Here is a 23,079-nt window from a genome sequence, read left to right on the forward strand (position 1 = left end):
AAACCAAACCTCATGTGGTTTAAATATTAGTTTTCCCCTCGAATTGCAAATTGTCCTGAGGAGTGCAGAATGAAAAGTTTCAAAATGTACTTTTTTTCAGCAATACTGGATTTTTAAAAAGCTATCAAATGACTAAAAGTTAGTTAAGTAAAGAATGCAATAAAGAGGTTGGGTATGGCAGTTCGGGATGGAAAAGAAGCAGCTACTTTGTGTTCCGATAGTACTACACCACCTCCAAGGTGCTCAGGTGCAGTGCAAGAAACTAGATGATCATTCACAACCACAACGCAGCAAGTTATTAAAAATATTGTTTTTACATTTTCAAATACTTAACAAAAGTTATTTCCTTAATTTTACCTTGTCATCCTTTCTGCTGGAATATGTGCAGGTGTTATGTAGTGGATATGTGCATGCCCTGAGAACGCAAGAAACACTTCAATAAAAATATCTCAAGCATTTCAATTTATTCCAACATTATCCATTCAACAAACCAGACTTACTCAGGATGTATAATGCAAAATAAGCACTGGTTGGTTTTGGAGGGCAATATAAAGCTTCACACTTCCTCAAACATTATTCCATTGTGTAGCACCTCATTGTTTACTGCAAGTTCTTATCTGGTCAAAGTCATGCTAGTTGAGCCTTTGCCAAACAACCCTAGACTTACCTCTTTCTCTACATCTTCATACCTTACACACTTTCTCACAGGGACAAGATGTTATCTGCTATCACCAGTAGGAACCTATTCTCCTTGGTCCAACAAAAAACATAATGCATCTTATTTGACAGCATTTGTTTATGGGATAGATCGTAAGGTGACATCCTTGCATGTGTACATAAACATTGTGGGTAAAGGGAATTGTGCAAATAATAATGTTAGAGGAAGTGTGAAGCTTTATAATGCCCTTCGAAACCAACCAGCACTTAATTTGCATTGTACAGTCTGAGTAAGGCTGGTTTGTTGAGTGGATAATGTTGGAATAAATTGAAATGCTGGAGATACTTTTACTGAAGTGTTTCTTGCGTTCTCAGGGCATGCACATATCCAGAGTATAACACCTGCACATATTCCAGCAGAAAGGATGACAAGGTAAAATTAAGCAAAGAACTTTTGTTAAATATTTGGAAATGTTAAAACAATACTTTTAATAACTTGCTGCATTGTGGTTGTGAATGATCATCTAGTTTCTTGCATTGCACCGGAGCCTTACTTGGATGCTGCTCCCTTTAAGAGACTATGTAATTCCTTAAGAATCTGCTGTTCAAGAGAAGACTGAGAATTCATGTCCTTGTGTTCATGGGCTATCATGCTCTCTCCAGGGCTTAGAATAAAGATGAAGGAGGTAGAGCCATACTGTGTCTCAGTGTTTGCTTCGACTGATATAGAAATGGAATGACAATATTGACAAGCCAGCCAGGAGACCAAATTAATAGTTATGATCAGACTATGTCAGCGATCGCCCAGAACACCAATATCTCTGGATGAACAGCCCCACAAAGTAAAATTTTAAACCTTGGTCCCTCTCAATATTCCTGTGTTGGAAACGATCCCCTCGTACAATTGCTTTCTATCGCATGGATTCCTCGAACAGCAATTTTTTCAGTCAAGAGACAGTTTTGTAAACCCGCTTAAAACAGGGGCTTGTGTCCCCTGGGCTTAAGTGGGATTCAAGTCCCCAGACACAGTAAGATAAGGGGTTCAAGTCCCCATGAGAAGTAAAGTGAGATAAGGGGTTTCAGTCCCCTAGGAGTTTGGATTCCTCTAGTGGCGAGATTTGAGACTCTGGAGCAAAAAGAAAAGTTAGAAACCAGGAGCTTCAAAGAAAATCATCGAAACAAAATTTGGTACTACTTAAAGTTATTGCCTTTATTACCCACACTTCCCCATAGAAGCACTTTTAGGGCGACATGGTATCACTGTGAAAAGGGAATTTTGGGGGGGGGGGGGGGGAGAAAGAGAAGTGGACCCAATTTGCTCCGATCCCGACAGTGAAGTGCATTGACTGCCAGGGAAGCTATGTCCAGGTTTTTGTTGTGGGAGTTTCACTTTCTAGGCTGTGCACTTGACTTGGCCAGTCTTTGTTCTGGGGCAGGGGAGTGGCATGGACTGCGGCACTGTGTGATCCGCTGTGAGGGTTTTCTCTTTTTATCAGTGTAATTTTATGGAGAGAATGCAAAAAAAGTGAGAAATGATAAAATTAAGGTTGTACTAATTCTTGGGTCAAGGTGGGTGGGGAGCTTCAATGTAAATTGTGTCATACTGAAAGTGTTTGATATTTAAATATTTTGGTTTGTTAAAATACTGGATCAGAAAATATCAAAGTAACTGTTTTGCTTTATTTGAATTATGATCTCAATTCAATGTGTTTTGTGGGTTATGGTAATAGAGCAGATTTTATTTTTACAATAATATACAACATTGTCTTTTTTGAAATGATCAAACTTGCAACCTTAAAACAAATTGATGAGTGCCTTGAGCCCCTGATTTGTTTGAAATTCTACAATGCCTGCTAAAAATAATTGTGTCAGTGGTCATGCTTTAGCCAGATGAGAGCATTGCATTAAAATTTTCGTTTAATGCAGAATGTTCACAAAAAGAAGAGTGCATTTTAATTTTGATGTTAAGATTTTAGCGAATATTAGAACTTAAGGCCAAGCTGTTTCAGTTCTGTCAATTATTGTTAAGACTTCATTGGTTCCCTTCATATTGCAAATTCAAAGAATGGTGATCTCTATCAAAGTTGTCACTGTAATTTTATTTGGGAAGTTTCAATTGGAGAACATATTTTTAAATATTCAGCATTTGTTTCACATGGATATTTGAAATTTAAATCTGAACTGAAACTGCCTCTTCAATGGTTAAAGCACAGGAAATTTTTTTTGTTGTTTTCTTACTGTTCGATTTTTGAAATCCTTTTCATGACAGCTTTCATATTAGCCAAGTATTAATTTTCAAAGGAAAATAATTTTTGAATAACCTGCATGGGATTCCCAGAGCATTTGATTTTAGGACCACTGATTGTTTTTTATAATGGGCTGAATTGTTTAGACAGTACAAGTTAAAAGTTTATGGCTTGTATTAAACTTGATAATGTCATCAATAGTGAACAGAGTAACAGACTTCAAGACGAATAAGAATGTTGAAATAGGCAGACATGATCTAGTGTAGTTAAATGCGTGACTGTCTTCATATTGATACCCACCTTGGCAAGGAAGGAATGAAAGAGGAAATGCAAAAATACTTTCAGCAGCTAACATTGTCTCTAGAGTTTCTCCATTCACAGGTAAAGGACACCTTCGGACCACCGCCTGCCCCTCCACAATCTGATTCAAAGGATTCAATCAGCTCCCCAGTCATGAGCATGAAAAGTGAAGTAGCTAACAACAGTGAAGAGGAGGTCCATACACCTTTTGTCAGTGGCTTTTCTGTGGACATTAAACCATGTGAGCTTTACCTTCTCTTCCAATCATTTAACGGATATGATGGTTCACTGATCAAGCTAACATCAACACCGCCATTTGGCTTTGTTACACTTGACAGCAGAGCAGGAGCAGAAGCAGAAAAGAATGCTGCATTCACCTAGCCTGTTGCTGCATTTGCCACTACCACGCTTCAGGCTCAGATGCGCTAGCATCCTCCATCTGAAGCATCTCTGCAAGGGGATGGAAGTCTTGTCAGTTTTGTTAAGTATTTAACTGCCTTTCAGATTTCTCCGTGGAGTGATCCAGAAGAACATACTGGATTTTGTTTTAAGGTTGGACTTTACTGATGGATATCTTGGATAACTAGCTTATTTCTACTCGACTTAGAGGGGGTGGAGTGGTAACGAAGGACTGTGGATTTAAGAACTTTACTGGTAAATTTTTCTTTCCACATGGGAGCATTCTGCAGATTCTATCTACTGCGTGGACTAATAATTTTTATTGTTATAATCACTGTATGTTGTGTCAATAACTTGCTTAAATACAGGCAGTAAGATTCTTATGAATAAGATGGTCACGTCATCTAGGTGATTATTATGAAATGATAAAAGGAAGGAAATGAGAAATTGTATAAGGTATGAGGAGGTAGGGAAAGAGTTAGGTTTAGGATCGCTTGACAAAAGCTTAGCTAGCATGACTTTGACCAGATAAGAACTTGCAGTAAACAATGAGGTGCAGGAGAAAAGAGAAGTGGTTTAATGAGGTGAAGAACATCTATTGTGAAATGCCAGATGGCTTAATCTTTATTGTTGATGCTTGCTGATTGTAACAGTCACCCAATCAATTTAGATGTTGCCCTATTTAGATACTGCTCCATGTAAGTGACTATATAATTCCTTAAGAACCTGGTATTCGAGAGAAGACCAACAACTCGTGTCCTTGTGCACACAGGTGATTGCTCTCTCTCCAGGGCTCAGAATAAATTAGAAGGTAGAGCCATGCTGTGTCTCTGAGTGCTTGCTTCAACTGATACAGAAATCGGACGACACATGCCAAATATTTTAAATTGCCTTAACCAAACATTAACTGTTCATCCTATATGATGCAGGTACTCAAGTCTTAAATGTGAAAAATGTTTAACTAATTATGAGAAGATTTTATTATAGTTCTATTCTACTCTCAGCACAGCTCTAGGTTTCTGCACAGAGATGTTCAAAAATGAAACAGACTGTATAATGAGAGGAATGCATAACCAGGGTGCTGATTCAGTTTTGCAGCAAAGATCAAGGCAACTTTGTGTAAGGAAACAATAATTACACAGCATTTTCCAAGGTTTGGAAATTGGCTTTTAATAATGGTGCTGATGGCAGATCAGGTAAATTTGTTTCATATTTGTTTCATAATTTACCCTATTATTACATTTCAAAGATTAAACAGAAGCAACTTCTGTTCTAGCTGCCTTCTACGTTGAAGTCTATATCAATATTTTTCTAGCACTGGACAATTTATGGGCGGAACGGTGGCACAGTGGTTAGCACTGCTGCCTCACAGCGCCAGAGACCCGGGTTCAATTCCCGCCTCAGGCGACTGACTGTGTGGAGTTTGCACGTTCTCCCCGTGTCTGCGTGGGTTTCCTCCGGGTGCTCCGGTTTCCTCCCACAGTCCAAAGATGTGCAGGTCAGGTGAATTGGCCATGCTAAATTGCCCATAGTGTTAGGTAAGGGGTAGATGTAGGGGTATGGGTGGGTTGCGCTTCGGCAGGGCGGTGTGGACTTGTTGGGCCGAAGGGCCTGTTTCCACACTAAGTAATCTAAAAAAAATCTCAGATCATGAGTAACAACCACAACTTAGGGGATCAATTTTAACCCTTCAAACTTAACTAGGCAGGTAAGAAGGATAACACCAGGAATTTACTGACACAATTTTTGCCATATCCAATCTCAATAACAAGGCAGGCAAAAGATAGAAGGAAATCAGAATCTTACTTTGTTAATAGGAACATAATACAGTAGTTACCAAAACCTGAAGGAGGAAATTGGGGAAATGCTTCAAAGAAGTTTCTACAAGGCAGATGCAGATCTCCAGAGTGCTGTATGTAAATCAAATCTAAAACTTCCCTGAGGCTAGGAGTTGCATTCCTAACTGACCAAGGATTTAATGAGGAAGAGGTGCTTATGCAAATGGCAGTAATCTTGAAATCAATGATGCCTCTCTACAAAAAAAGTTTCTCAATATTGAAAACTTTCACACCACTATAATCCTAATAAAACTTCTTTCAGAAATCTAAAGTAGAAATTCAAATATTAAATCATCTCTAAATATTGAAAGAACAAGGTGCCAACTGTTTGTGTGTGTGCACTGTTGCTAATTGTTTAGATTAATCACATTAAGTTTAAAGCAAATGGAAGGTTAAGATCTCGACACAATGTAAAAGACAATGCCACCACAGAGGTTCACATGCAAAATAATTCAAACATTGTCAAGTTTGCATTAATAATCAAACTAATTCTGTTCTCTCTTCCAAAGGATCAGTCATGATTGCTTCTTCATGTTAGGTACAGAAAGATCAAAACATGGAGACAACACAAATTACTTCAGTTTCAGGAATCTGCATAACCAAGGTCCATTATGCAATTCGCAAAAGAGAGACACATAAGCTAAAAGGTTATTTTAATAGCTGCAAGTTAGAAATTTGAGCTTCAAGTTAAACGTAACAGAATGTTTGGGGATTTATTTGTGAAAATAAACAAACATTACATTGTAGTGTTAGAAATGCCCTACATGGATATTTTAAGTATTGATCCATTATATGAGCTATAATAAGCATTTAGAATAAGCACATGTATTTCTCCTTTTCAATAAGAAGACTAAAATGCCAGATTCATAGGCCTAAGGCTGACATCCACAATTCCCTTTAATAGCCAGCCTTCAAATCGTGGGAAGGTGCATGGGTCAAAGACAAAACACATGCATGCAGATTTTGTTATTAATCATATTTGGGGTATGGATATCACAGGTAAAGCCTCATTTGTTGCCCATCCCAACTGCCCTTCAACTGAATGGCTTGCTTAACCAATTCAAAGGCAGTTAGTGTCAACCATGTTGTTAAAGGCCTGGAGTCACAAGTAGGCCAGGCTGAAAGGCAGAGTCAAAGAGTGTGGTACTGGAAAAGCACAGCCAGTTACACAATATCCAAGGAGCAGGCGAATCGACGTTTTGAGCATAAGCTCTTCATCAGCCGAGCTTGGATGCTGTCTGACTGGCTGTGCTTTTCCAGCACCACACTCTTCGACTCTGATCGCCAGCATCTGCAGTCCTCACTTTCTCCTCCTGGATAACAAGGGCAGATTATCATGATGTTAGTGAATTAAATGGGCTTTCATGACAATTTATAACAGTTACAGGGTCAGCGTTAGAGTTGATTTTAATTCCAGATTTCACTGAATTCAAATTTTACCATCTTCCATCGTGGGACTCAAACAATATCCCAAGAACATTATCTTCCAGCCCTGGATTACTATTCCAGTGACATTATAAATATCCCGTGGCCTCTCCAAAAATTACTAAAAATTTTTTTCTTCACATCTCTTCAACATTCTTGCTGAACTGAGTGATCAGGTGATAATTCATACAGCCTTTGGTCAGGAAATGGTTCCAGTCATAAGGAGCCAAAAATAACCAAACAAAATTGTTTGAGAATGGCTAGATTTATCAGAAAGCATTACATCAATTATTTTTAAAAATTAAATGTGACATTCATGCTCTTTGATGAAACACAAGACAGATCAAAATTAGGCTTTAAATATAATAGTAATAATTAACACACATTACTTTTCTCCTTTCCAACTGCTCATGCCCTTCTGTGGGCTGGCTGGTTTAAATCATGATCAGTGAGACAGTGGAGAGACAAATGTCCAGTGTTGATAAGCTTAGCTTCCAATCTTAAAATGATCCATTTTAACATGAGAGAATGATTGCAGAATTAGAGGCATGCACTTTTTTCCCTTCAGATAATCCAATTTTCTTTGAAACCAATGATTGAACACCCCCTCCATCACATTTTCAAGCAATGCAGTCTAACCATTAAACAGCTCTCAAACGCTTTTGCTCCTGACATCATGGCTTCCTTTATCAATCATCTTAAATCATTTCTGATTCTAGATCCTTCTGCCCACAGAAAAGATTTCTCACTTACTCTGTTTAGACTATATGAGTTTGAATATCCCTATCAAAACCACTCTTGATCTTTTTCTTCAAGTCAACAACCCCAATTTCTTCAACCTATCAACGTGACTGACATTCCTCATCCGTGGAACTGTGAGCTCAAATCTTTACTGCATCCTTTCTACCAACTTCATAACCTACCTACTCATCCTTACTATGTCTGCAATTTCTTCTAAATTGACAATTCTGACAAATCACTGTGCTTCTCCAGTCTCGTGCAATCCAGATTTCCACTGCTCCATCATAGGTAGCCATTTTCACTGGCAAGGCTTCAAACTTGAATTGTTTCCACAAAGCTCTTTGTCTCTCACCTCTTTCAAGAGGGTCCGAGATCAAATTTTGGCCATTTAGAGTCAGAGATGTACAGCACGGAAACGGACCCTTCAGACCAACTCGTTCATGCTGACCAGATATCCCAACCCAATCTAGTCCCACCTGCCAGAACCCGGCCCATATCTTTCCAAACCCTTCCTATTCATATACTCATTCAGATGCCTTTTAAATGTTGCCATGGTACTAGCCTCCACCACTTCCTCTGGCAGCTCATTCCATAGGCGCACCACCTTTTGCGTGAATCTTTCCCCTCTCATACTAAACCCATGCCCTCTACTTCTGGACTACCCACCCCAGGGAAAAGACATTGTCTATCCATGCCCCTCTTGATTTTATAAACCTTTATAAGGTCACCCCTCAACCTCTGGCGCTCCAGAGAAAACAGCCCTAGCCTATTCATCCTCTCCCTATCGCTCAAATCCTCCAACGCTTGTAACATCTTTGTACATCTTTTCTAAACCCTTTCAAGTTTCATAACATCTTTCTGATAGGAAGGAGACCAGAATTGCACGCAATATTCCAATAGTAGCCTAACTATTGCCCTGTACAGCTGCAACATGACCTCTCACCTCCTGTACTCAATACTCTGACCAATAAAGGAAAAGCAACACTCCCTTGGACCTTACTATTAAGTGTATAAGTCCTGCTAAGATTTGCTTTCCCAAAATGCAGCACCTCGCGTTTATCTAAACTAAACTCCATCTGCCACTTCTCAGCCCATCAAAATCCCGTTGTAATCTGAGGTAATCTTACTGCCAATATTTAGCTGGGAAATCTATTTGGACATATAAAAGTGATGCGCCTTGGACGATGCAACTTAAGATGTGATTGCGAAAACTTCAAAATACAAACTCACACGGAAATTAATGAAAATCTGTTTCGACTATTATAATGCATAATGTTATGTCAAAACAAACATGTTTTGAAAGTCAGAAAACAACATTGTTTTCCTGTGTCCTTCCCTTGAAATGTGACAGTAGGGTCAGGCTCTAATGTTTTATTCATAAGGCTTTATTACAAAGCTTCCAAGGAGGAGTGATTAAAAATGTATAAAGAAATTTCCTGTATTTTTTTCTCTTTCATGAAGAACTTGCACAGCCTTAGGATATCCCAAAACACTTCACTTTGCTTGAAGTCTAGTCACTGTTATAATTTACAAATTATGACAGTTAATTTTCACATAACAAAATTCCACAAGTAGCAATGAGATAAGTGACCAGATCACCTATTATTAACAGTACTGGTTGAATAGCAACTGTCAACCAGGTCACCAATACTCTTCTGATCTTCTTTATACAAAGTTTATGACTCTCAGGAGGGCAGTCAGGATCTCTCAATATTTCACGCAAAAGACAGCATCTCAATCATGCAGCACTCAGTTAGAGAACATAATTAACTTCTGGAGCATGTCTTAAATTTGCTGTCTCAAAGGTAGCAATGCAACTGTTGAGCCAAATCAGATGTGATGGATGATTTCAAGGAGTTTGATGTAGCATTTGGGTCTAAATGGATCAAAGGTTATCGGGGGGTGGGGGGAGACAGGAACAGATTACTGAGTTGTATGATCAACCATGATCATAATTAATGGCACAGCAGGACTGAAGGGCCAAATGGCCTAATCTTGCTCCTCTTTTCTACATTTCTATGATTATTGAAGCACTCTAGCCAGACATCACGCATGAAAAGTCAGCACCTAGTTTTCCTACGTAGTGCTACCATGCATGCTGAGAATGTTTTATTGTTCACTACATGTTGAACTACTTCTCCACTTTACATTGTTGTTCTCATCTTCTTAATTCCTTTCTTTTGCAATACTTTGTTTTGAGATACTGTTACCATAGTTGATGCTATAGTTACTGCCCAATTTACTGTAGCTATTGCACTGCTTATTTGTTGCATATTTTGGAAGTGAAGCACGTGAATAACAGAAATTTTTTTAGATTATGCTTGGGCTTTTGGAAGGTAAAAATATGAATAAACCAGAACATTTTCTATAAGCACTCAAAAACATTTAAACTACAAATTCTACATGAAGAATGGAGAGAATGGTTGGCATTGGACAAGTAATTTAGAAGTACAGAATAATGCACTGCGGACATGGATTCAAATCCAACCATGGCAACATGTGATATTTAAATTCGATTGACAAATCTGAAATTTTAAAAAAAATTACAAGTAAATCTCCAAATAAAGCTAGTCTCGGTAATGGGGCTATGAAACTATTGATTGTCATAAAAATCCATCTGGTTCACTAAAGCACTTTCGGGAAGAAATATTTACCATCAATGCCAGGTCCAGCTACATCTAACTCTAGAACCAAACAATATAGCTGATTCTTAACTGTCTCTGAAATGGCTCAGCCTCACTTATTTCAAGGTTAATTAGGGATAAGCAACAAATGCCAAAAACACCCACATTGCATGAAAACGTTAAAACTAGCAAATTTACCTTAGCAGTGCTCACAGCGAGATGACAAGGGCAAACACTGCACTATGTACTATTTTGATATAAATTCATTGATGTGTTGTTTTAGGGTTACTTGTTTTGGGTTTATGCTTTTCTGAGAACAACTGAATTGTAACAACATCTATTCTCACTTCCAATAAACCAGCAGAAAATGAATGGTTTGTTTTTATATAACTCATTTAGAAGTGTAAGCAAGATAAATCTGCACAGGATTTGCTTGTTGGAGGATTTATACAGACAAGCACATTGTACCAGGAGTGGACAATATTTTAGATTATTGCTGCAGTGGAGGCGTGTCTCTTTAAGGCAGGGATTCTTAAACAGTGGCCTATAACTCCACAATCCTTTCCTCCTCCAAATCAGCAAGTCACACCAGAGATGTGATTTGAAAGGAATAAAACTCCCCTGGTGTGTTCGGATAGCACAAAACTGGCTAGTTGCCACTTTTTGCCTTGAATTTGATGTATCAGTATCTATTTAGATTTTGGCATGCAGGGGACAGTTGAAAAATTTGTAGATTACACAAAACATGGAAGAATTGCAAACTGTGAAGAGGATAGTATAGAACTTCAAAAGGGCACACGTAAGTTGGTGCAATGGACAAACAGCAGATGAGTTTCAATGCAGAGAAGTGTGAGGTGACGCATTTTGGTAGGAAAAACAGGAAAGGCAATATAAATTAGGGGGTAGAATTCTAAGGAGGAGAGGGACCTGGCTGTATATGTACACAGATCATTGAAAGTGAAGGTGAGGAGAGCAGTACGTAAAGCATACAGTACCCTCAGCTTTAATAATAGAGGCTGAGAGTACAACAGCAAAGAGGTGATGTTGAATTTGTATAAGACACATGTTAGACCTCAGCTGGAGTATTGCATATAGTTCTAAGTGCCATAACACAGAAAGGTTGTGAATGCAGTGGACAGAGTGCAGAAGTGATTTACAAAAATGGCTTCAGGGCTAAAGATCTTCACTTATTAGGATAGATTGAAGAAGTTGGATCTGTTCTCCTTAGAGAGAAGGCAACTAAGAGGAGACTTCATGGAGATTTTCAAAATAGAGGGCTGAACATGGTAAAGTAGTAATTGTTCCTGCTTGCAAAAGGAACAAGAACAGGATGGCATACATTTAAAGAGACTTGTAAAAGAAGCAAATGAGAAGTGAGGAAATACCATTTTCACCCAGAGTAGTTGGAGTATGGATTGCACTGTTTGGAAGTGTGGTGGAGGCAGGTTCAATTGAGCATTAAAGTGGACATTGTATCATTATTTAGATTAAAATAATGTGCAAGAGTGTGGGGAAAATACAGGAGATCGGCACTTGATATTGATGCTCATTTAATGCTTTGGTGCAGGCATGGTAGGCTAAATGGCCTCCTCCTGTATCTTCAGCAACGTGTTGTGATAACTTGTCTGGACCACGATCCTTATCAATGTTGTCTATATTTTCAATGGCTAACCCAGCTGAACTCATCAAGTTTCAGAATTCAAACTGCTTCTGAGCCATTTCAGACATTTGGAAATAATTTGGAATGAGCAATGACATTGTAGAATTCTAGGACAAGAAAAGAAGTTCTCCATAACTTTAACATTATCTTGAAGGATATGAGTCAGATATTAAGTTTGTACGTGATGGTTCATGTGGGTCAGACATCATTGGCATATATTTAGCTGAATGGCAGCTTTTTTTTGAGATTCCATACAAGTCTGAAATTGATTAATTTTCATTAACAGTTGCAATATATGCTCTGAAAAGCTATGCTCAGACAAAAAAATTCCACTGCTGTCTTCAAATAGCATTTGAATTTAGAGGTGTAAAAGGAGTTGAAGAATTCTCAATATTTTAAAGTAAGCAAACAGCTTTAAAACATCACATGCATTTTAAAACTCAAACAGTTATGATTTTTCACAGCATAACTCCTGTCTTATTTTGGGAATCAGGCCAAGTGGAAACAAAACTCATTATTGGAGACGAGGTGGAAATTTAGTGGCTATAGGAAATCATCATGGAGCACTGCATTTTGGAAAGAAGAGAAGGAATATTAAGGGAAAATTTGAAAATGGTTACAGGATCAGAGGTCTGGTTTTTAACACATCATTGACTGAAAGGCTGTTTAAAAAATACCTGCAAGATCCTTGGCATTGTAAACGGCAGCATGGACCACGGAAGCAAAGAAGGCACGGTAAATTTTTATAAATCACGGACTCTGCCTCAATTACAATACTGTTTCAAATTTTAGGCATTACATTCTCAGGTGATATACAAGCTTTGGCGAAGTTGCTAAAGAGGATTACTGGAATGGTATGAAGGACAAAGAACTTCAGTTATGTGAAGGGACCAAGGAAGCTGGCATTATTTTCTGAGAAGTCCTCTGAGCCTAATGGCTTTCATTCTAGCGACTTCAAAGAAAGGCTGCTGACATTGTAGATACAAAGTTCCCTGTATTCTGCAAAAGGCACAACAGATTGGAAAACAGCTAACTTAATACCTCTACTCAAAGAAAAAGACAGACAAAACCCAGAAAATTATAGGTCACTTAACCCAATATCTGCCTTGGGAAAAATACATTATCCATATCCAACATGATCTTTTGAAAGGGAAATCATAATGGACAAAATATTATTAACTTGACAAAGTATTAAGCAAGGTAGATAAAGGGAAACTGAAAGGAATTTGATAACGTGCCATGCCAACAGCTCCTATATTAAAAAAAACTCATGTTTTTGGGGCAACATATGAATTAGCATGAATGAAGGGTTGTTTAACAAACAGGAAAGAGAGTGGGGATAAATCACTTACTTTTGGTTAGACAAACTGTCACTAGTGGAGTGCCATGGAGCTCAGTGCTGGGGCCTGAACTACAGTCTATATTCATAACTTGGATAGAAGGGCCAATGCATAGTCGGTAAATTTCCTAATGACAAAAAAAGGTTGCAAAAGTAAATTGTCAGAGGTGCACAGTGTATAGAAGGATTTAAAGAGGTTAAGTGAGTGGACAAAATATTGGCAAATGGAATACAATTTGTAAACTTGGACAGGAGCAAAAGAAAGAGCAGGGAAAAGCAGAACTCGATAGGATGTCCTGCTACATGAATCACAAGATTGGTATGCAGGTACACCAAGTGATTAGAAAGGCAAACAGAATGTTCTGGTTTTTAATTAAATGAGGAATCGAGTTAACAAAAAGGGAAATATTGCTGCAGTTGTACAGCACCTTAATTAGATTGCATCTGAAGTACAGGGTTTGATTTTGGTTTCCTTACAATAAATGCATCAGAAACAGTTCACAGACAGATTCCTGCAATGAAAGGATTATTTTATGGAGAAAGATTGAGCAGGTTGGGCACCCAAGAGAATGGAGGGTGTGCAACTGAATATTCAAAACCAAATTCGATAGATTTCTGTTAGACGGGCAGTTGAGGGTTATGGGGGGGGTCGGATAGCAAAGTCAAGTTGTGTCCACAATAAGGTTAGCTACTAAATGGCAGAGAAGATGCGAGATGGTGAATGGTTTACTCCTGAGGGCTCTTAATTTAATTGTTGTATACCTTGACGTCACATTCACTCAAATGTTACCTTGATATCAAGGGCAACCACTCATCTCTTTCATCTTCTGAGTCCAGTTGTTTTGTTCTTTTTGATTGGATCAAGGCTCTAATAAAGGCTTTACCTGGGGCTTTGGTAGAACTCAAACTGTGCATCAGTGCCCAAGTTACTGCTATGTAAGAGACACCCAACAGCACTGTCAATGATACCTTCTAACGTTTTGCTGATGAGATAGTATTTTCAGGTGGACTTGTCCTAATTTTTGTGGACAGGATATAGCTGGGAAATTTTCAACATTGCTGAAAAGGTGCCAGTGTTACCTCTCGTACTCAACAGTTCTGAAACACAAGTCATCAGTAACATTGCTGGAATATTGTCAAAGACTTCATTCATATCCAGTAACTTCAATCATTTTTAATACCACATGGAACGAACACATCGACTGTAAACTGATATCATTTAAACAACATTTTACAGCAAAGAACTCAGGCAATTCTAAAGCTGGTAAATCAGTAGAAAATTCCAATCTCAACTATTACATATTATTTTGCATCCTTTGAAACAATGAGATTTCCAAGGAATTTAAAAGCAGTTACAAGCTTGGAAATTAGATTGTTCGTACAATTCCATTAAGTTCATTCCTGCATTCATATTCAAAGTTTGCTTCAATTCCCTTCTTATGCACTAGTGCTCAGCACAATACTGACCACACACAGCTCATTTTACATGACAGTATGTTATCAGACAGTGTAGTCATGGGTGCGTAATGATTATGCTACCCATCTAATAACCCAGATTCCAGGACTATAAATCAACACTGGGTGTTCCAATCCTATCTCAGTCTATTCACAGGAATTAAGCACCTTTAAATCCTTGATTCAGATGGCTTAGCTTCTAGGTTGTTGTTAATACATACCCAGTTGACTCACATTAGGGAAGTAAACCTACTGTCCACACCCAACCTGACCTAAGTATGTGCCTTCAGGCCAAGTGATGCAGTTGACAGCTCTCTGGAATTTCCAAACAAGAAATTTAACTACATCAAATCTCAAAGGAACTACAATCCATATAGAGTGCAACACTTCAAAAAGGTAGCTCACCACCAGTATCTCAAGAGTAATTAGGATGAGCAATGTAGTAGCACCCAAGTCACATGAATGAATACAAGATAAAGGAGTCTACCAATAGTGAAGGATGGCAATGATAAGAACCAATCTCTTCTGTTATTCTGTCACTTCTGTACACCCAGCAGCAATGCAGAACACTCCATATGTTTCATTCTACCTGCCCTAATAAAGTGTTTTATCTTAAACTTCTGAAACGTTTCTTCCAGAATAAATGGCAGCATGGTAATTAGGGTTCTTTTATTTACCATTCTAATATTTGAAATTGCAAAAGAATAGGGAGTTTGCATGTTGAATGGGGAGATGGTGTCTTAGTTGTAATGTTATTGGACTAGTAATTCAGAGGCTCATGCTAAGGCTGTGGTGGCAATGGGATCAAATTCCACTAAGTCAGTTAATGGAATTCAAATGCAATATAAAAGTATCCCAGTAATGGTGACCACGAGAACAGTCATTGCTTATTGTAAAACAAAAACCCGTCTAGTTTACTTCGGTCTTTTGTGGGAGGTATTACCTGGTCTGGCCTAACATGACTCCAGACTCTCACCAATGTGACTAATACTTAAGGACCCTCTGAAATTGTTCAGCAAGTCACTCAGTCAAGTGCAACTCAATGGTCAACAAATGCCAGTCTCATCAGTGACAATCAAATCCATTAAAAAAATGCAGAAAAACCTGCGCTAGCTAGAAATGAGATTGAGAGAGTCTGCCCAATCTTTAGCCATATCCACGTCTGCCACCCCTGCTACACCTACCCCCAAGGACACTTACCTCTGTTGCTTGAGAGCAGAATGTGGTTTGGATATTTGGCAGAGCATACATTGCAGTATCAGTTTGATGGATGTGCTGGTAATTCTGTCCGTCCATGACACAATGTACTTTAAGCATTAGGCACTGTCCAGCTGCATTCTGCACAAGATCAAAGTGTGCATCGTACCAAAGACAAAGAATAAAGGGTACAATCGATCTTATCTGCCAGAGTCTTGGCACACCATGACCTAAAAGAGAGGGAGACATAAGGAATGACAATGACTGAAATTCAAACTTGAGAAGATCAATATTGTTAACATAATTTAACTTATGCTTGCAAAGGACGTTCTTATTTCACAACTGAATTTGCAATTGCTTTGGAATACTTTGTCATCACTATGCATTAGAAAAAACTGACATTGTGTTATTCCTGTAACTGTGCACTGGTATTAATGAAGCTTTTCTATTACTTCTGCAAATCCAATTCATTGACAGAATTAGTTTAGAGAATAATGCTAATGCTGAAAAAATAATAAGCCTATTCATTATCTTAAATGCTTATTAAAGAAAAATTTCTACAAATAATGCCAAGTGAGTTACAATTTGTCACAAATCGATTTAATTTTCATTCCTCTTGAAAATACTTTCTTTTTTACACAATTATTAAAATCTAGCATCTCAAAAATTATCAACTGAATATGATTTTCTTTATTTTGCAATCACCATAATAGTTCTTAGAATGAAGACAGGAGAATTCTTTTTGTGCCTCAACTTCAATACTTTTTAAAAAATCATCGTAACCTTTCTTCTTAGTTTTGTAATAATGGTTTCTTATTTAGATTTTCCTTGTCGACTTGCGTTAGGTCAGTGACCTGGTGGATAAAGAGGTGTTATAATTAGTCAAAACAAATTTGCTCTTTTCTTTTAGCAACTGAAATGCACAATTTACAAAAGAAGATTCAGGGACTCGGTAAGATGGCGGTTATTCTGTAGAACTGCTGTAGACAGCTCTGCCTAACGGCCAAGGCATACTGGTGTTTTTTTTGCCATCCCTGGCCTACAAATGAAGATCCAAACAATAAAAATGAAATATTTCACAAACGTACAATTATCCACTGAATTTGTCCCATGATATACACATTATAGTCTACACCTAAAGGCCTCAGCCATTTCAAAAAACAGAAATTTGAGTAGGTATTGGACTGAAACTGGAAGAGAAAACCAACATGGTTGAGGAAAGAATTAAATTCAAACTGAAGCCATGATCCCAATTGATGTCAAAGCCGGATAATTCAGATTCCAGAGTGAAACTTGATTTGATAGATCACAAGTTTTATTTTTGAAGTTTGGTTACTGTGGTCAGTCATTGAACATCTTCACACAAGGTGACCCATGTACTTTTAATAAAGATCACATATTTGTTACACAGAAGAGAAACACAGCTATACAAGGCAATTCTTCATATTTTAAACAATAAAAACAAGAGTTTAAACCTTTTCTTCTCAATATTACACTTATTTTAGCTCTTTAATTTCTTAGGATGAGCTTGCAACCATTTATTTTGGCTACTTTCTATATATAGAGAGCATTCATTCCATTTCTCCAGAGACATAAAAATCAGACCAGACCCCCAATTCTCTCCAGCTCTGATGGCTTTGGAGACTTCATTCCATTCTGACAGCCTGAAAACTTATTCAAAACATAAACTCTTCTTGTGTTACTATGAATCTTTTCTTTATAATTCTTTTCATTGCCCATGATATTTCTGTGCAGATCACAAAACTCAACTTGGTTTTAACTATTAACTACCTTGGCAGTTCATCGAGTCATTTAGCTTTTCACATGCTTTCTTAGAAAGGTTGCCTCGACCTCTGTTCAAAATAGCTTTCTGAACTATTTCATTTTAAATTAAAAAAAACCAAAACCAAAATAAACATTTCATCTACTTTAGAATCCAAATTCCCAAACAACAATAATATGTTATAGACTGTTGTCACACGAATCATACAGTTATTTTGAAACAGTCAGCGCAGAAACAATAGGTGTAATCACTTCTTTCTCCAATGTCTTGTAACAATTGGAACTTTTAAAGCAGGTGCTGTTTTTGAGCAAGGAGTCTCAATTTCCCAGTGTGCAATTTATGAAACAGGTAATTATGAAACAGAAGGATATGACTATTTATTCTGTTAGGGATTTCAAACAAATTGGGTGTTGAAATCTTAAAAATTTTATTTCAAACAAGTGACTTATTTAAATGTACAACATCAATTATTGTGCATAGCTTATTACTAAAAAGCATAAATAGCATCGTGAGCAGCAATAGAGTGAATGGTCAGAGCTATGATTTATGTCTTTATCATCCATAAAGGAACTATGTTTTTAAAATCACTTCAACTAAAATATTTTCCTTTTGAATCACTTTTGAGGCTTAATTCATTAATTTGGCAACTGCAGAGATAAAAACGTTTAAAGTTCATTGTTAAATAAAATGCAACAACTAATTAAAACTAAATAAGCTGTCTAATGAAAAGTGCAGAGAAATTTCCAACAGCGGCACACATCAGAAAACTACCAATTTTCCATCTATTCATGACAAGCAAAAAAATGCTTTGGAATGTAAGGAACTAACTAATGATGCAAGGGCACAAAAGAGGTAGAGAAATCTGTGCCAATATAAGGTGAATGTGCAGGGCTTTTGCGTAAAAGCACTTCAATGGTTTGGGTTATATTCTTCCCCAAGACTGTTTTGCCTATTTCCTTAATATTTCCAGATTTTGGCAATCACAATGGTGCTAGATTTGGGTCTTTTCAGCATTCTAAAATCTTATCATGTCCTCACAAAAAAGAAAAAAAAAAATCACACTTTCATCCCAGATTCTTTCAGCCGAACAATTCACAAACCTCTAGACTTCATTCATTCACTCTAAGTTCAGAACCACTTCATACTCTTGATATTTTATCATTAAACTCCTTCCCAATGCCCATGCAAACCACAGAACCCTGCCTTACTGAAAGAAGGATGCAATCCCTAAAATCATGTTTTTCTTGACACCACAGGACCACTTTCACAGAACATAGTTTTGCTCTATTTTTGAGAATCCATTTCAGTGCTTTCAGACCTTGAGTTTCCTCTCCAGAGCTGTAACAATACTGATAAGTCTGGCAAGACCATTTGACAAACTTAAAACTTAAAGTGGTGTGACTTTTGAAGTAATTTGAAAATAAACAGACAGTTCTATGTAGAGTTTAGGAGAGAAAAACAGGGGGAAACTAACAAGACTGCAAAATTCAAATTTAAAAATGAAATAAAAACATGATGATCCATTTTCCCCCAAATATACAATATCAGAAATAAAATATATTGACTGAGTAGCAGAGGGAGAGCATGCTATTTTAAGAAATTTAAGCACTTGCCCATCTTTGTTTGTGTGCTTATTTAATCCTAAGATATGTTACTTTAAGGATTTTGTTAAGAAACAAGGAAGAAAAAGGAGGCATATTAAGAACAAAGGTAACAAGGGAGAGAATAGGGCCCCTTTAAAGATCAGCAAGACTGCCTCTGTGTGGAACCACAGGAGATGGGGGGGATTTGAAATAAGTATTTTTCATCAATGTTTACTGTGGAGAAGGATATGGAAGATAGAGAATGTGGGAAGTAAATAGCGACATGTTGAAAAATGTTCACATACAGACAGGGAGTCTTAAAAAGCATAAAGGTTGATAAGCCCCTGGAACTTGATCAACTGTACCCTAGAACTCTTGCGTGAATCCAGGGAAGTGATTGCTCAGCCCCTTGCTGAGATATTTGTATCATTGATAGCCACAAGTGTAGTGCCAGAAGACTGGAGATTGGCTAATGTTGTGCCACCATTTAAAAAAAGGTGGTAAGGAAAAGCCAGAGAACTATAGATCGGTGAGCCTGAAATCAGTGTTGGGCAAGCTATTGGAGGGACTCTTGAGGAACAGGATTTACATGTATTTGGAAAGGCAAGGACTAATCAAGGATAGTCAACATGGCTTTGTGCGAGGGAAATACTGTCTCACTAACTTCATTTTTTTTTCCAAGTAAAAAAAAAGGATTGATGAGGGCAGAGTAGTGGATATGATCTATATGGAATTCAGAAAAGTGTTTGACAAGGTTCTTCATGACAGACTGGTTAGTAAGGTTAGGTCAAATGGAATACAGGGATGTTAAAACCCTGGAGAAAGTGCAAAGGAGATTTATTGGAATGATACCAAGAATGAGGGGTTTTAGATAGTGGAAAAGATTAGAGAAATTGGGCTTATTCTCCTTGAAGCAGAAAAGATTCAGAGGCGACCTCACTGAGCTGTTTAAAATTATGAACAATTTTGACTGAGTAAAGGATATTCTGTTTCCTTCAGCTCACATTTCAGAAACTATGAATTACAATTTCAAGAATGTCAGCCAGACAACTAGGACCACGACGACGAGAAACTGTTTTTACTCTGTTGTCAGGATTTGGAATGCGCTGCTTCTGAAAGTGGTGGAGGTAGATTCCATACGAGGTTTCAAAAGAGAGATGATTATTTATTTGAAAGTGATGAATTTAAGGGCTACAGAGATAGGACTGGAGAATGGGACTAGCAGTGTAGATCTTTTGGGAGCCAGTAGACAATGTGTCAAATGGCCTCCTCCTGTACTGTAAAATACAATGATTCCTCGTTCTGAAGAAGTGCTCAGCTTCCCCAACATTTTGTGTTTAAGAAGAATTGGTTCTGCATTCCCCTTGCTTTATCATTCAACCTAGAAAACCATTAATTCATGTTCACTAGGTTGTACTATCCTGAAACTCCACAATTTATTTGCTAAATTTATCAAACATTAGAAAGAAATTAACTAAAATATTCCAAACAATTGTCAAAGACAATTTTACAATTACTTTCATCGGTAATTATTTTTCTCCACATTAAAATTCAGCTAATGTTGACCTCTTCATTGCCTATGGATAAAACGGAGTGAGAGTTATCCACATAAGGTCTTTAAAATGAAGCTATTGAGTTTAATCCGTATACATCCATAGCTTGCATTTACATTACACTCTATAATGTTACTGAAACATCCAAGTTCTTACACAATCAAATCCTTTGCTGGTTTGAAAGATTTCAGACAAATGACATTTTAGTTATACATATCTTGAGGTTCCCACAATGATAAGAGCGCTGTAATGCATTAATGGACCAGGTCTCTCATAACAGTCCCAAAAAGCATCTTTGGAATAACAGACAATCTCAGCTAGATAGGCAGGAATGGTACTACAACAACTTGCGCTGGAAGCTGTAAAAAAGAAAATCCAACTAGGATTCCCAACATCCATGTCACTACTCAGCTCTGAGATAGTATGAATGTACTGCTGTTGGGAGAGGACACAAGGTTTTGATAAAAACGTGCAAGACCCTGATCAAAGCACAGCAAAATGATCTGAAAGAGTTCTGCTATCCTTATCTAAGGGTAGAAATACTGCCATATACAGGCAGACAGAGGAGGTTTTTTTCTCCTCCCTCACAGTGGTGATCTGCGCAAAAATGTACAATTAAGGGCTGCAAGGCTGGGTCAATAACTATATTAAAAGGTTGAGGTAGACAGATTTCTAACCAATAAGAGAATCAAGAATCATGGAGGAAAATGTAGGAAAGCTTTCCAGCAACACATTTTCAGCTCTGATCTCCAGCATCTGCAGTCTTCACTTTCTCCTTGAGGATTATCAGATCAGCCACAATCGCACTGAACAGCAGAGTGGATTTAATGGGCCAAATAGCCTACTTCTGTTCCACATCTTACAGTCTAATGGAGACTACCATTATACCTGGAAACCACACTTTAGGCTTCTAAACAGGAAAACAGGAAAAAAAAAATCAATTTGAACTCACTTCAGGAAATTTTCTATTTTCGACATTTGGTGAATTTTCAGAACTTTTGGATGAGAATTTAGGAAGCATCGTTAGTAAGGTTGAAGATGACATCAAAATTGGTATAGTGGACAGGTAAAGAAGGTTATCTAAGAATATAATAGGATCTTGATCTATCAGAAATAAAATGCAGAGTGTCTGTCAGGAAGGATACACAGTTGATCGGGCAAAGGGATGGGTTAAAGTGTGTCTGTTTCAATGCAAGGAGTGTCAGGAATAAGAGTGATGAACTTAGAGCATGGATCAGCATTTGGAACTACGATGTTGTGGCCATAATGAAGACATGGATTTCACAGGGGCAGGAATGGTTGCTAGATGTTCCAGGGTTTGATTTTTAAAAACAACAGGGGTGGGGGAGTAGGGAGAGTGCATCACAGCTGCAGAAAAGGAGGTTGTTGAGGAGGTTTTGTCTACTGAGTCAGTATGGGTGGAAGTCAAGAAGTCACTTTCTTGGGTGTTTTCTATAGACCCCCCCAATAGCAGTGGAGAGATGGAAGAACAAATGGACAGATCTTGGAAGTGTGCAGATGTAACAGAGTTATTGTTATGAGTGACTTCAACTTCCCCAATATTGATTGGAACATCCTCAGTTCAGATTGTCTGAATGGAGCCAATTTTGTCAGGTGTGTCCAGGAAGGATTCCTGACTCAATACGTTGATAGGCCGACTCAGGAGGAGGTCATATTGGTTTTGGTGCTAGGCAACAAGCCAGGCCAAATGTCAGATCTCTCAGGGGACAGCATTTCAGAGAGTGACTACAACTGCCTCACCTTTCCCAGTCATCGAGATGGATAGGAACAGATTGTATGGGAAGTTATTTAATTGGGATGGGGAAATTATGCTGCTATTAGACATGAGCTGTGGAGTATAAATTGGAACAATTGTTCTACTGGAAATGCACAACACAAATGCGGAGATTGTTTAAGGAGCACTTGTTGCAAGTGTTGGATAACTTTGTCCCACGGAGACAAGCAAGGAATGGTGAGGTGAAGAAGCCTTGGATGACAAGAGAAAAGGAGCTTACTTAAGGCTGAGGAAGCAAGGATCTGGCGCAGATTTAGAGGATTACAGAGTAGCTAGGAAAGAACTCAAAAATGGACTGAGGAACTAGGAGGGGGCAGGAAGAAGCCTTGGCGGGAAGAATTAGGGAAAACCCAAAACCGTTCTACATTTTCATGAGGAATAAGAGAATGGTCAGAGAGAGGGTAAGGCCTATTAGGGATAATAGAGGGAACTTGTGTCTGAGTCTGAGGTAAGGGAGGCCCTACATTCATTTTTTGCTTCAGTA

General features: G+C 37.9%; 1 protein-coding gene across 2 annotated transcripts in view; it reads right to left on the reverse strand.

The window, feature by feature from the left end:
* sbno2b (strawberry notch homolog 2b) overlaps positions 1 to 23,079 on the reverse strand; it is a 160,075-nt gene that overhangs the window by 121,222 nt on the left and 15,774 nt on the right. For both annotated transcript variants that reach the window (XM_072594157.1, XM_072594156.1), the window contains exon 2: positions 15,885 to 16,111. In XM_072594157.1, coding sequence (XP_072450258.1) covers positions 15,885 to 16,001 — 117 coding nt within the window. In that variant the 5' untranslated portion in view covers positions 16,002 to 16,111. The remainder of the gene's footprint in view (positions 1 to 15,884; positions 16,112 to 23,079) is intronic.

Source organism: Chiloscyllium punctatum, chromosome 24 (assembly GCF_047496795.1).
Source record: "Chiloscyllium punctatum isolate Juve2018m chromosome 24, sChiPun1.3, whole genome shotgun sequence".
Lineage (NCBI taxonomy): Eukaryota > Metazoa > Chordata > Chondrichthyes > Orectolobiformes > Hemiscylliidae > Chiloscyllium > Chiloscyllium punctatum.